The 14,135-nt window shown below is 40.0% G+C and overlaps 2 protein-coding genes across 19 annotated transcripts in view; both read left to right on the forward strand.

Moving 5' to 3' along the window:
- Positions 1 to 2,697, forward strand: part of LOC105075627 (WASH complex subunit 2) — a 49,209-nt gene extending 46,512 nt beyond the window's left edge. For all 14 annotated transcript variants that reach the window (XM_074374382.1, XM_074374387.1, XM_074374393.1 and 11 more), the window contains 2 exons: positions 434 to 611; positions 2,379 to 2,697. In XM_074374382.1, the coding sequence (XP_074230483.1) occupies positions 434 to 611; positions 2,379 to 2,518 (318 nt within the window). In that variant the 3' untranslated portion in view covers positions 2,519 to 2,697. The remainder of the gene's footprint in view (positions 1 to 433; positions 612 to 2,378) is intronic.
- Positions 2,698 to 5,377: 2,680 nt separating this feature from the next.
- ZFAND4 (zinc finger AN1-type containing 4) overlaps positions 5,378 to 14,135 on the forward strand; it is a 61,169-nt gene continuing 52,411 nt past the window's right edge. For 2 of the 5 annotated variants that reach the window (XR_012510346.1, XM_074374398.1), the window contains exons 1-2: positions 5,378 to 5,510; positions 13,281 to 13,581. Coding sequence is in view for 4 of the 5 variants with exons in the window: in XM_074374398.1 (XP_074230499.1) it covers positions 13,320 to 13,581 (262 nt within the window). In the remaining variant the exon portion in view is untranslated. The other 3 variants (XM_074374397.1, XM_045523023.2, XM_010963513.3) reach the window with 3 other exon arrangements.

Raw genomic sequence — 14,135 nt, forward strand, 5'->3', positions numbered from 1 at the left:
ATCTAGGTATTGGAGCCACAAGCTGAACTAGGACCACTGCTCTGCTCCCCAGGGCTCTCAGGGAGAGGAATCGGAGACAGACAGGGCAGCCTATAGATAACGTTTTCAGGGAGTGTTAAATGCCATGAAGAAAACAGCCCAGGGCAGTGGGCAGAGTGATGGGTTGGGGTGGGAGGTGCTTCTTCGGGTGGGACTGGTAGAGAAGGGATTCTGGTAGAGCCCACGTGTGATCCGGGACTAGAAGAATGAGAGGGACGGGGCCAGGCAGAGATCTGGAGTGACACGTTCCACACGGAGGGGCGGGTCACATGGCTGTTCCAAAACACTGTGGCAGTTTGCCTTTCTACAGCTTGTTGAAATTAGTGTATGTAGTAAAAGAAAAAAATTGGATTTAAAATTGTTTTGCTTTTTTTTTTTTTTTTTGGCTTACAAGGATGATATATTTGCTACAGAAGCAATTAAACCTTCACAAAAAACAAGAGAGAAGGAAAGAACATTTGAATCCAACTTGTTTGATGATAACATTGATATCTTTGCTGACCTAACTGTAAAACCCAAAGAAAAGTCCAAAAAGAAACTGGAAGCTAAGTCTATATTTGATGATGATATGGGTAAGTTTGGAGTTTTACACATGACATAGTGAGTCATTACTGTTCAGTGACTTGATATTTCTTCTGCCACCTTTGTCTTGACCCTTTCCTGGAAAATGTGCCCCAATGGAACCCAGTGGGTTTCCTTTGACCTGCTCTGTAATTCTGAGGTAGGCTGAGGGCGGATAAAGTAAATGGGATAGTTACTTTGGTGAAACAGCTTTTTGTTATGAACATCAGGGAGTTTGAAGGAGCCTAGAATTTTACTTTTCAGGTATAGTTTCACTTTTATCTTAGTGTGCCACCTGCCAATCCTCAATGATGAATCTGAACGCTGATACCATGAAAGGAGGATCAGAAGCTGCCCCACATGCTAACATAGGCTGAGGTGGCTGCCTTGGCCGTGATACAGTTCTCGCTGGAGAGTGGAAGTCAGTGGTTCAGAGAACAGAGGGGCAGTGCAGGAGGGGAGCAGGATGACATAGGAAGGCAGGCGGGAACTCAGACTTTGCCTCGCACCAAAGATCTTCTGTGTTTGTAAACATGCTCATTTTCCCTCCATAGTATAACATCTGCTTTCTTAATGGGCTTGCCAGATGCCCCATAACTCTTAAATGTGAAGCTTCTGGTATATCCTGTGTTGGTGCGTAGGACTTGGGCTGAGGCCAGATGTGAGCTTCTGCCCCCTCTCCTCCTCTCTCCCGTTCTAGACCTTGCGGTTAACTGGGAGAAGGCTGCAGAGCCACACTGGGTCTACTCCCCACGCAAGTATGCTCTGTCTCTACCCCGCTTCCCAGCACAGGGTACAAAAGAGAATTTATTACAAAAAAAATGTGATACACGTCTGTTGTAATAGATTAATACTATTCAGAAACTGTAATAAGTAGAAAGCAACCCCCGGAGGTAATAATTATTGAGAGTTTGGTGTGTACACTTTCAGACACCGTGATAGTAGTATGGGTTTGCATACATATAAGTATATTCTTATTTTTTTTTCCCAAAAATAAGAATATACTTTCCTGTTCTGCTATTCCTTTTGGTCACAGTATCTTCCCATGTCAGTACATAGAGATCTACTTCCTTGTCTTTAGTAGTGGTAAACTGCTTTGTATTTAGCCATTAGCCTTTCGAGGGTGATCTAGATTGTGTCTTATCTGTTACAAAGGATGCTATGGTCTTGAACATTTGTGTATACATATCTTTATGTACACGTGCTAAAATCTCTGTAGGATAGAATCCCAGCAGTAACATGACTGGGTTACTGTCATTACTAAGATGAGTCATGGGACACTGGAGTCAGTGAAACACTAAACACAAGTGTAGTCATAAAGACTTACATTCCTAACATTGAGCTGCCTCAAATAGGTACATTTATTCTGAAAGACAGCGACCTGTGTGGGATTTCCCCTTGCTTATTTTTAGTGCCCTTTCCTGTTAAAATCCAGTGGGAAAAGAATGTACAAATAAGTATAGTGTCACAGATGAAGTCGGGGGCTGGGTTGGAGAATCAGATATCCTTCCCCTTTTTGTCTCATACACGTGTACACACATAGCTTTGTAGCTGTGAAATTATGCTCAGAGAGAAACTGTGACTTGTATGTGATCATAAAACTTAGTAGCAGAGCCAGGACCAGAATCTAAGAGGCTTGGCTTGATCATAGTGTTCTTTGGTATCCCATACTGTTAACCAGACTTGAGTCTTTGTGGGTTCGTGCAGATGTGTCTTGAAAGCACACATTTTCTTGCCTATTCAGCAACTCTTTTTGTTTTTGTTTTTCCTTTTTAAAGATGATATCTTCTCCTCTGGTATCCAGGCTAAGACAGCCAAACCAAAAAGTCGATCTTCACAGACAGTACCTGAACCAAGATCTGAACAGAAGGTGTCCGGCATATTTGATGATCCCTTGAATGCCTTTGGAGGCCAGTAACGTGTACAGGGTATCTTTCAGCTACATCCTTGAGTTAATGATGCTGTCTTGAGTGCTCATTGTCTTAACTGGATTATAAAAAGCAAATACTGAAACAGTTACCCAACTTACTTAGTATTTTTCTGTACTAGTTTTAATCATGCTTAATACTGCAAAACAAAAATAAATGTTTCACAGTGTTTTGTTACTGTTTTTTTTAAACCATATTTTGATTTGTTAACCCTTGGTACCGGGCTATAATTTAGGGCATATTAGAGAAGAAACCTATTTATGCCTTTCATGGGTGGGCAGGGACTCTCAGAGGTAGCAAATGCCAAACAGATGACCAGGAGTCTTCCCTACATGTACGTGTATGGGAGCCCTAGCTTAGTCAGAGCCTGGGCACTTGATAGAGGAAGAGGATGAGAGATTATATACTTCATGAGTCTTTGCAGTTGGAGAGATTTCTTCTTGTTCCACTGAATTCTGAAGATGTCTGTACAGGTCCACTAAAGCAAGGTTTGGTGAACTATGGCCCTTTACTGTTTGTCTTTGTAAATAAAGTTTTATTGGAAGGCAACTGTACCCATTCATTTACATATTGTCTTTGGGTGTTTTCACCCTACCTGCAATGCCAGAATCGAGTAGCTGCAGCAGAGACTGGATGGGCCACAAAGTCTAAGATACTTTCTATGTGGCCCTTTACAGAAATGGTTTGCTGACCCTAGCCCTGAGGCATTCATTTCCATTCCTTGGAGCTTAGCATTATTTTGTGAAAGAAGCAGAATGAAGCCAGATAATGGTGGGGAGAAGTGCTGAGGATACAAATGTCAGTTCTAGAGCAGCACTGTTCCAGAGATCTCTGCATTGATGGGAATGTTCTGTAACTGTCGTCGATTGTGGTTGGCTGACCCCCCCACCCCCCGCACTGGCTAGTCTGTTCTTCTGTGCCATCTTGGTCATGAGCATTCAGTCTATAACCATGGCACAATCTTGTAGATGTCCCAATTGGCTTCAGCAGTTCTGAAGCCACTGACTTCTTCCATGGGTACTTCTAAGATTGAATTGGGAATTACTCATATTCAAAGGTTTTGTACAGCTGTTTGCCCTGCTCTGCTATGAGAATGACCCATTAGCAGAAGAGGGTGCTTAGTAGTTGCCAGTTCCTTTTCCCCATCCCTTTTGTACACCCTTCTTCCATCCCTTAGGTTACTTATGTGCAGGGTTTCCTGTTCTGTGTCTGAGCCCAGTGTGGGATCTGACTTAGTAAGCATTTGTTAAACATGTTTTTCTTTTGGAACGATCAAATCTGCTAATCCATCATTCCAGGGAATTCAGGAGACAGTAGAGTTAGAAAATACGCAAATTGCTATTTTGAGAGGCTTGAAAGGGGGAAGGAACCTAACACTCACTGGTCCAATCAAGGTAGGCACTTTTCCTGTTATTTTATTCAGTAATAATAACTACCAGATAGGTAATGTCCTCACTCCACAAATGAGGCTAAAATTTGGAAGCAGAGAAGAATAGTGGAACAAATTTGGATTTTTGTATTGAGACTTAGATTTAAATCTGGTTCTCCCACTTAGAGTGTAGGCAAGTTGTTTTATCTGGCACTTGAAAAATGGTGGATGCTAACAAGAATGAATGATTTGGCCAGGGCAGAGCTTCCTGTTTTGGAACCCAGGGTTTTAAGTTCATCCGCCTGACTCCAAAACTCATTCTCTCAGTTCTTCTTAAGAGGGGAGGCAGCTTTAGGAACTAAGGTTTTGATTTCAGTAAGATTCACTCCATCCCCGGGCACTATTTTGAGTATGATATACAAAGATAATCATCTCTCTGTCCTTCAAGGGCTCCAATCTATTCAGTATTAGAGTTTAAGAAGGAGTCAGGGGCGATAGAGCCTGAAGATGAATGAAAGTCCAGGGCTGCCTCATAAACCCCAGTGTGTGCTAGTTTTTTGAATCATGGAGATAAGTTGGTGGGTGGGGATCTCAGAGGAGCATGAGAAAGGACAGGTGATGGACATTAGGTGTTAGAGTTCATTTTAGACCGGTTTCTCTGAGTCACAGATGAGGGTGAATTAAGCTGCAGTGAGGTGAGATTACTGTTCATTATCAGTTAAGTAATTCACCTAGTGGTGTAGTAGGCAAGTTAGGTTGGAAATCCGTAAGGGTTGGATTTAGATTGCCTGTGGGAAAGAGAAAAGCAGCAGTGGGGTACATGTCAGGCTGGAAGGTGTGTGTTGTCTGTTACGGTGTACACCCAAGCTCGGCAGTTTGCGAATTAGAGCAAAAAAAATTAAAAAGTGGATGGGCATACCAGACTCTGGGGTTTTACCCGCTCAGTTTCAACTCATCAATTCTCAGTACATTGGAAGAGGGATAAATGGGTAGGACCTATAGAGCTTGTCTGCTTCCGCCCTTTTTTTCAACCAGGCATGGCAATGGCCCTATATTTCAGATGAGGTCGGTGTGCCCAGAAACGTTAGGGAAGAGCAGGAAGGGTGGGCGGCTTCAGGCTGGCCGGCCCGGACTGCACTGGAAATGCACAGGCCCTGGGAAGGCCATCGACTGGGACTCTCCCCCAGCACGCTGGCACCTCTATGAGCAGGTGCTGTCCACACCTTCGTCCGGCCAGAGGCCAACCCCACCGTTCCCAGAAGTCTGTGCGACTGGTCTCCAGGCTGCCCGCTTCGGCCCTAGTCAGGTGGCCACTGTTAGTAATAAAAGATTAACATCCGGGCCTCTCTTAACCGACAACCACCACCGAACGCGAAGGAAGCCCGGGCTCCCGAGCAACCGCTGGCGTCCGGCGGCAAGGCCCCGCCCCCTGGCCTCATCCTCGCTGATTGGAGGGCGACGTGAGTGCCGGCGAGCGATTGGTACGCGGTGTCACAAGGGGGCGGGGGCGCGGCGGCGGCGGAGCGTTGCTCTTCTGTGCGGGCCGCGGTGTCGCTCGCGGGGCCGCGCCTCCCTACAGGCCTGCGGGCCGGCGAGCGAGTGGACGAGAGCCGGTGAGGGCGAGCGGGCGGATGGGGAGGGCGGCCGGGACCGCGGGCCGCTGAGCCGGGCGGCGCTGCCGTCGCCGGTCTCCCGGCGCAGGGCAGCCGGGCCGCGCCCCCTCTGCCGCCGCTGCCCCTAGACCGGCGTGGCGGGCCGCCCTCGCCGAGCACACAGCCTCCTCTTTGCGTCCCTCCGCGAGCGCGACCTGGGCTGCGCGGTCCCGCCCCGCAGGTGCGGGACTCGGAGCCGCGGATTCTGACGCGGAGCCTGACCTCTGCCCTTTGGATCAGGCCCTTGCGTCTGGTGGCCGGAGTTTATCCTGGAGGAGCATGGGCTGCGCAGGTGACTCAGCCGTCTTCAAGTGTTTGTATGTTGACGGCTCGAGGAGACGTAGGTCCGCAGGATTTACCAGTCCCACTAGAAAATTGATTCCAGGCTAGAGTTTAGGGTACAGGTGCTTGATGTAGTGGATATAATTCTGAAGCTTGTATTTAAGTACAAGGGATAGGGGATATTGCCAGACATTAATGAAAGCAGTTCATTAAAAGTGTATTTATTTGCTGCATAACATGCTGGATCTCTTTATGTTGGGGGAACAGTTTAAAAGAACTGCTCTTATATGGATAATATTCTTTAGAACGGATTCCGAGTCACTGAAATTATCCAGCACTGCTATTGCATTACCAATCTTTGACTTCTCTTTCATCTTTGGTTGTTGTGTCTTAAGTACTTTTTCGAAAGAGATGAGAGAAGTGTTTTGGGAATTGATAGAAATGTTTTTTGACACCATTACTCTTAATAGCTAAGTATGTGTTTTTAAATTGTTGGTAAAAATTCTAGACGTACTTTTCCCTCGACCTGCCTTCTTTTTTTCCTCTCCCTTTTGTATTTTTTAGCTGTCCTTGTAATAGTTCTCATCCTGTTCTTCTTTGCCCCTCGTTTTCCAACATCATAGTTTCCATAATATGTTCAGTCCAGCATGATCACACACAACTTTCAGAAGCTGTCCATAGACCCCACTTTTAATGCAGGCTAGGCCTACTGGAGCTTCCATTTGCTCCTGTCATCTTCTGGTCCTCCAGTCTAGCATCACCAGATTTCATAGCCTCATTTGTCCTCTGTTACAGTGATTTCTCCTGCTGAGGAGCAGTGCAATTGTTTCCTAGAACAATACATTTTGATTTTGAATTTGGTTACCAAGTCTTGCTTCTTTTTGGAAATTGAATATTAATTCCATTGATTTGGGCCCAAATTAATGGTGAGTGGTCAGTGCTGTTAGTGCTGTACTAGTTGCTTTTTGTCTTTTAGCCCATAGTTACTTTATCCATTCTCATTGTAGATGAAGGATTTCCAAACCTGTCTTTATGTTACCATCCCCCACAACTTGTTTATTATATTCAGGGTATTGCTGTTGAAGGGTACTGTGGTGAAAGAAATGCTTCTTATATCTTCTGTCTCTAAATTCCTTGGGCAGGCACTAGTCCCCCATGCCTTTATTTCTGTAACATTTATTTCAGCATTCCTGACTCCTGACCTCTGTTGCTAGAGCTCCTACTATGTAGATAGGAGTGCTGTTGGCTTTGGGGGAACAGACACTGGTAATTCTGTAGTACATTCTTATTTGATATAGCATAAGTATGTTCTTAAGAATCCACATGTTTATCCAGAATTGTATTTAAAAAGCAGTTGTTCCTGTGAAGTGGGAAAAGGGATTAGGCGTTACCTGCAGGCATTTCAATGTATTAAAGATACAAGGAACAAAACCTGAGCAATACAGCCATTTATTTGGCTTTTACTTTAAAGTAATGGTTTTTTTTTTTTACCACTTTCACCAGCAGTATTGTTAGCACATTACTTTGTGTTATTATTTTTATTACTCCTTATTTTGATAAAAAGTGTAACAGCATTCAAAGCAGCAGTGCTGCCAGCAACAATTTTTCTTCCTGTGTTGCCATCTCTTCAGGGCCATTAGCAGTCTGCGCAGTGCGATTCAGGTTCCCTAATTAATTAGTTGGTCTTATAAAAATTCACCGTGGCAGAAATCTCTGTATGTGTGTGTATGTGTTATTAAGAGTTGAGCAAACTTCGATGGAGTTAGTTTGGAGTGAATAATAAAATGGTTCGCATGGGAAACCAACATACCTCCAAACAAACTTGCAGTATAACCAAACATTTCTTAATCTCTAAAACAGAGTAACACCTTACCTGTATCACGGGTTTGCTCTAAGAATCATTGGAGATAGTGAATATTATTCACTCTTTCATTGAACAAGCCTTTAAGTACCAATATGTACAAAACACTGTGGCAGGTGACAGGACGGTAAATCAGATGTTGCCCTTCCCTCAAGTAGCTTACGGTTTAGTAGAGTATGAAAGCCACGTTAAAAATGAAATTGATTGTCATGGCTGAAATACAGGATGGAGATTGGGTGCAAATGAGAATAACCATAAAAGGCTTTGTGGAATAGTTGCTATTTGAGTTGCATCTTGAAAGATGGTTAGGTGCACCTGATAGCCAAGTGTGGGAATGGTGGTGAGCAGAGCAAAGTAGGAGCAACGACAGAGCAGCCGAGTTCTGAAGCTGCAGGTGAAAGTGATTAGGGGATGAAAGTACCAGAGATGTTGCAGGATGGGATGAGGTATGTGTATAAATAAAATGGGGCTGGAAGGTGAGATGCATGGTCTTAGGAGCCTTTCTAAGGAGTCGTAATTTTATTCTATAGACAGTGGGAAGTCACTGGGGGCCTTGAGCTAAGAAATTACATGATCGGTTCTATATTTAAAAAAGATAACTGCTCCACATTCAGTGTCGTTAGGGAAATGCAAGTTAAAACAATGAGATACCACTACGTGCTTATTAGAATGGCAAACATCAAATGTTTGATGGTGAGGATGTAGAGCAACAGGAAATCTCATTCATTGATGGTGAAAATGCAAAATGGTACAGCCACTTTGGAAGATACTTCAGCAGTTTCTTGCAAAACTAAACACTATTACCATAAGATCCTGCAGTTTTGCTCATTGGTATTTACCCCCAGGATTAGAAAACTTATGTCCACACAAAAGCCTACACACAGATGCTTGTAGTGGCTTTATTTATAATTACCAAAACTTATACTCATCCAAGACCTGTCCTTCAGTAGGTGAATGGATAAATAAACTGTGGTACAGTCAAAACAGTGGAATATTATTCAGTGCTATAAAGAAATGAGCTGTACAAATCCATGAGAAAACATGCAGGAAACTTAAATGCATATTACTGAATGAAAGAAGCCAATCTGAAAAGGCAACATTCCAACTGTACGACATTCTAGAAAAGGCAGAACTGTGGCAGTGGTAAAAGGTTGGTAGATCAGTGGTTGCTACTGGTAGGAGAGAGGGATGAATGGGCAAAGCACAGAGGATTTTTAGGGCAGTGAAACTACTCTGTGTGTTACTATATTGGTGAGTACATGTTATTGTACGTTTGTGCAAATTAGTGAATGTACAACACCAATAATGAACACTAATGTGAACTATGAACTTTGAGTGATAATGATGTGTCAATGTAGGTTTGTCAATTGTAACAAATATACCACTGTGGTGTAGGATGTTGATATTGGGAGAGGCTGTGCATATGTGGAGGCAGGGAGTATATGAGGACTGTACTTTCTGCTCAATTTTGCTGTGAACCTAAAACTGCTCTAAAATGTAGTCTATTTAAAAGGAAAAAACCCCCATGCTTTAGACTAACTTGGATTCATTTCTCTCATTTTGTCTGAAATGGTGGTTTCGCTGTAATGCGTTCTAAAGTCAAATACGGAATAATTTTAGAACTTTGTGTGACCTCTCTTGCTTAAACATAGATAATTGACAGTAAAATAATTTTTAAACTATGTGATATGATACCCTAATCTAGTTTTTGTTAAACTTTCTTGTTCTAAAAAAGGTAACTGTTGCCATCCTAGAGAATGGATTGGAAGAGTGAAGGACAGGAGTCAGGGATTATATCAAAGCTACCGAAATTGCTCAATGGAGAACTAATGAAAGCCTGAACTAAGTCCTAATCAGTGTGGATGGACAGAGGGACAGATGACAGAAATAATATGTTGTACTGTTAGGACTGATCACTTCTAGATACCTTGGGGATAGAGGGAAAATCTAAAATGGTTCCTAGATTTCTGACTTGAGTGACTAGATTAGTGTTGGTACTCTTTACCAAGATAGGACTGTAGGATAAGAAGGAAGTTTGTAGGAAAGATGATTGGTTTTGGATATGTGGGATTTCAGATGTCTGTCTAGTATCCAGATTTCAGATGCCTATAGAAATCATGTCTGTAGAATGGAGATGTAGGTTGTTAATCGAACTACAATTTAAAAAAAACTGCTCCTTTGAACATATTGTTATGAAAATTGTAGTGACTTCATCTCATATCCTTTGGCAAAAAAAAAAAAGTAAAAATGTATCATCTGTTTTCTTCTTGATTCTTGCACTTCCCTAATGTTCAGCTGCTGTTCACCAAGCCATACAGATATTTTCCTCCCACTCTGAGGCTTTACCTATTCTGAAATACAGTGAAGAATTTACCTACCTTTAGGGATTACTTCCCAACTTACCTTATGAGGCCAATATTACACTGATGTCAAACCAGACAGACAGATAAAGAAAACTAGATCAGTAGCTCTATGGATTAAAAAAAAAACTTCAAAAAATATTAACAAACCAAATTTAGCAACATATATAAAGGATTATAAACCATGTACAAATAGATTTATCCCAGTAATGCAAGATTGTTTCAACATACTAAAAAATCAGTCAATATAATACACCATATTAATAGAATTAGAGGTAAAACCCACATTATCATCTCAATAGACAATGGAAAGAAAAGCATTTGACAAAACTCAACACCATGATAAAAAAAAAATACAGCTAAACAAAAAAGGAATAGAAGGGAACATTCTTAATCTGATAAATGTTGTCTATGAAAACCCCACAGCTAAAATCATACCTTATGGTGAAAGACTGAATGTTTTTCTCTACAATCAGGAAAAAGACAATAGTGTTTGCTTTTAACCACTTTTATTCAGCCTTGTGTTGGAGATTCTAGGCAGGGCAATTAGGTAAGAAAAGAAAATAAAGAGCATCTAGATTGGAGAAGAAGAAGTAAAAATTTGTATTTGTAGTTGACATGATCTTATATGTCGAAAATCCTAAGAAATTGACTAAAAAATCTAGAACTAGTAAAGAAGTTCAGCAAGGATTTAGTGTACAAGATCAATATATTAAAAACAATTGTATTTATAAACACTAGGAATAAACAATCTGATAATGAAACTAAGAACAATTTATAGTAGCATCAGAAAGAACAAAATTCTTAGGAATTTTTTAAAATGCAAAACATGTAATCTGAAAATTATAAAACATTGTTGAAAGCAATTAAAGAAGTTATAAATAAAAAATATATCCATGTTGATGGATTAGAAAGACTTAATATTGTTAATATGGTAATACTCTCCAAATTAAACTGCAGACTCACCACAGTCCTTATCAAAATCCCAAGTGGTGTTTTTTCAAAACAGACAAGCTGATCCTATGATTCATATGGAAATTCAAAGGACCCAGAATAGCCAACAGTCTTGGAAGAGAAGAACAAATTAGAGGACTCACACTTCCTGATCTCAAAACTTAACTACAAATCTACAGAGACAATGTGCTACTGGCATAAGGATAGACATGTAGATCAATGGAACAGAATCAAGGGACCGGAAGTAAGCCCTCACATTTTTGGTCAATTGGTTTTCAACAAGGGCATCAAAATAATTCAATGGAGATAGAACAATCTTTCTAATAAATGGTGTGAGACAACTGGTTATTGCAAAAGAATAAAGCTAGACCCCTATTTCACAATGTGCACAAAAATAAATTCAAAATAGAGTATAGATCTAAATGTAAGGGCTAAAACTGTACAATTCTTACCAATAGATACACAAGTTAATCTTTATTACCTTGAATTAGGCAAAGCTTTTAAAGTATGGCTTCAAAAGCATAAGCAACAAAAGAAAAATAGTCAAAGTGGTCTTCATTAAAATTAAAAACTATTGTGCTTCAAAGGGCACCATCAAGAAAGTTAAAAGGCAATCTACAAAATTGGAGAAAATATTTGCAAATCATGTATCTGTGAAAAGGCTTGTATTAAGGAACCATTAAAAACTCAATGGACAAAGGATCTGAATGGACTTTCTTAATAGACATTTTTTGTAAAGAAGGTATACAAATGACTAATAAGTACATAAAAAGGTGCTCAATATCATTAGTCATTAGAGAAAAGCAAATCACAACCACGAGACACTAATTCACACTCGCTAGGATGGCTTTAATCAAAAAACCAAAATGCATTGGCAAGGGTGTGAAGAAATCTGAACCCTTGTTCGTTGTTGGTAGGAGTGTAAACTGGTTCAAAACATTTTTGAAAACTGGTAGTCCCACGTTGCTAAACATGGGGTTACCACATAACCTAGCAGTTCCACTCCTAGATACATATGGAAGAGAAAGGAAAACATATGTCTACACACAAAGTTGTTATCAAACGTTCTTATACTATTATTCATAATAGCCAAAAATTGGGAACAACCCAGAATGCCCATCAACTGATGACTGGGTAAATAAATAACCTGTGGTATATTCATACAGTGGAATATTACTCAGCAATAAAGAAGAATGAAATACTGATTCATCCTAGAAAGTGAATGAACTTCGAATACATTGTGCTAAATGAAAGAAGCCAGTCACAAGAGATTACATATTGTATCATTCTGCTTGTGTGAATTGTCCAGAATAGGCAAAATTATAGAGTCAGGAAGTAGATTAGTGATTGCCTTGGTCTGAGAAAGAAAGGGAGAATTTAGGAGTATGTCTAAAGAGTATGAGATTCCTTGTTTGGATTGATGAAACTGTTCTAAAAATGGTTGTGATGATTGTACTATTTTGTGAACATATTAATACCCAGTAGATCTTACACTATAAATGGGTAACTTTTATGGTGTGTAAATCATATCTCAGTAAAATATTAAAAAGATATACTTTCCTTTCCAGGAATAATGTGTATCATTTGTCCTTTTAGTTTAAATTAAAGACTCCCCACCCCCTTTGCAAAGTTCTCACTGATTAATGGAAATTTATCAATATGATTATCCCTTTTAGAGGAATAGAGATTGTGTGTAATGTCTGTTACAGATATCAATCTCATCTCGATGCTATACTGATAGATGACTTCTGGGAACTTAAATGCTCATTGATTAACTAGTGAGTCCTACTTTAAAGGAATCTATTAAGATGATTGCTATTCCTTTTATTCAGTGTGATTCAGATGTACAGTGGCTACAACATTATACTTTGTATGGATTATGAAACATAATTTACGTGTTTTAAGAAAGGATATGCATAACTTTTTCATAGTCTTAAAAAGCTACACCTGCATGGTGAGTTCATTGGTTTAAATATCATTAAGAACAAAACAAATATTTGTTGAGCATGTAGTATATGTAAGTAACTGTCCAGAGTTCTGGTGAGATACAGAAAAATAGCACAAATATACCTGTTCTTAATAATCTTGACAGTCTAATTGGGAGAGTGATTTCAGAGACAAATGTGAAAAGTTCAGGATTAGACATGGCAAGCATTAAAATGGGTTCTAGGCTGTTTGGAAGATTTATATGGGCCAGAGTTGTTCAGAAAATCTTTATGGGGAAAAGAGACTTTCAGATAGGCTTTTAAAAAAAAAATTATTCTTGTTTTCTAGGTACAAAGCTCAAAACATGAACAACGATATATATTACCAATGTTCAAAGCTGATTTGGCTAGAACTGGAATACAGTTGCCTACAACATATTCCAGAGGAATTAGAAAAGTCAAAGTAATGGATAACAGAAAAGATCCTCCATTCTTCAATGAAGATAACGTGGGACCATTTTACTATAAACTTCCTTTCTATGATGCAATGGAGCTCTTCATTGAAACATTGACTGGAACATGTTTTGAGCTGAGAGTTTCACCCTTTGAAGCCGTTATTTCTGTGAAAGCAAAAATTCAAAGATTGGAAGGTACTAGTCTTTCTTTATTTTTGGAATATGAGGATTAAATTTGTTCATCACGAGTGTATAATAACTTTTTAGCTTTCCTTATGGAGAAATGTCAATCATACATGGAATTAGAAGAATTAGAAAATGAACCCATAAAACCCCCTACTCAGCTTCAACAGGTATCAGTTCATGAACTGTCTTATTTTGATTCCTGCACTTCCTTCACCCTGTTCCCTTTCTACCAGATTCCTTTGAAGCAAATCTCTGGCATCATGTTAATGGTGTGGAATAATATTTTAGAAGTTTTTCAACAGATTATGATGATGTGTGTATTCTGCCATAACTATCTTACACTTACTTTTAATGGGAAATAATAATCAAATTCCCTTTTAGTGACCTTGTTTGCTTTCTACAGTGTTTTGTGAATCCTTTTCTTTTTTTAAAGGAGATTTATTGAGAAGCATTTTTGGCTCTCATTTACACAGATTTGAAGTTTCCTCAGTATAGCAGAGATACTGAATATTGTATAATACCTCTTTTGTGGTTTGTTTATTTGTGGAAAGTGTTATAAATTA

Source organism: Camelus bactrianus, chromosome 11, assembly GCF_048773025.1.
Source record: "Camelus bactrianus isolate YW-2024 breed Bactrian camel chromosome 11, ASM4877302v1, whole genome shotgun sequence".
NCBI classification, from domain to species: domain Eukaryota; kingdom Metazoa; phylum Chordata; class Mammalia; order Artiodactyla; family Camelidae; genus Camelus; species Camelus bactrianus.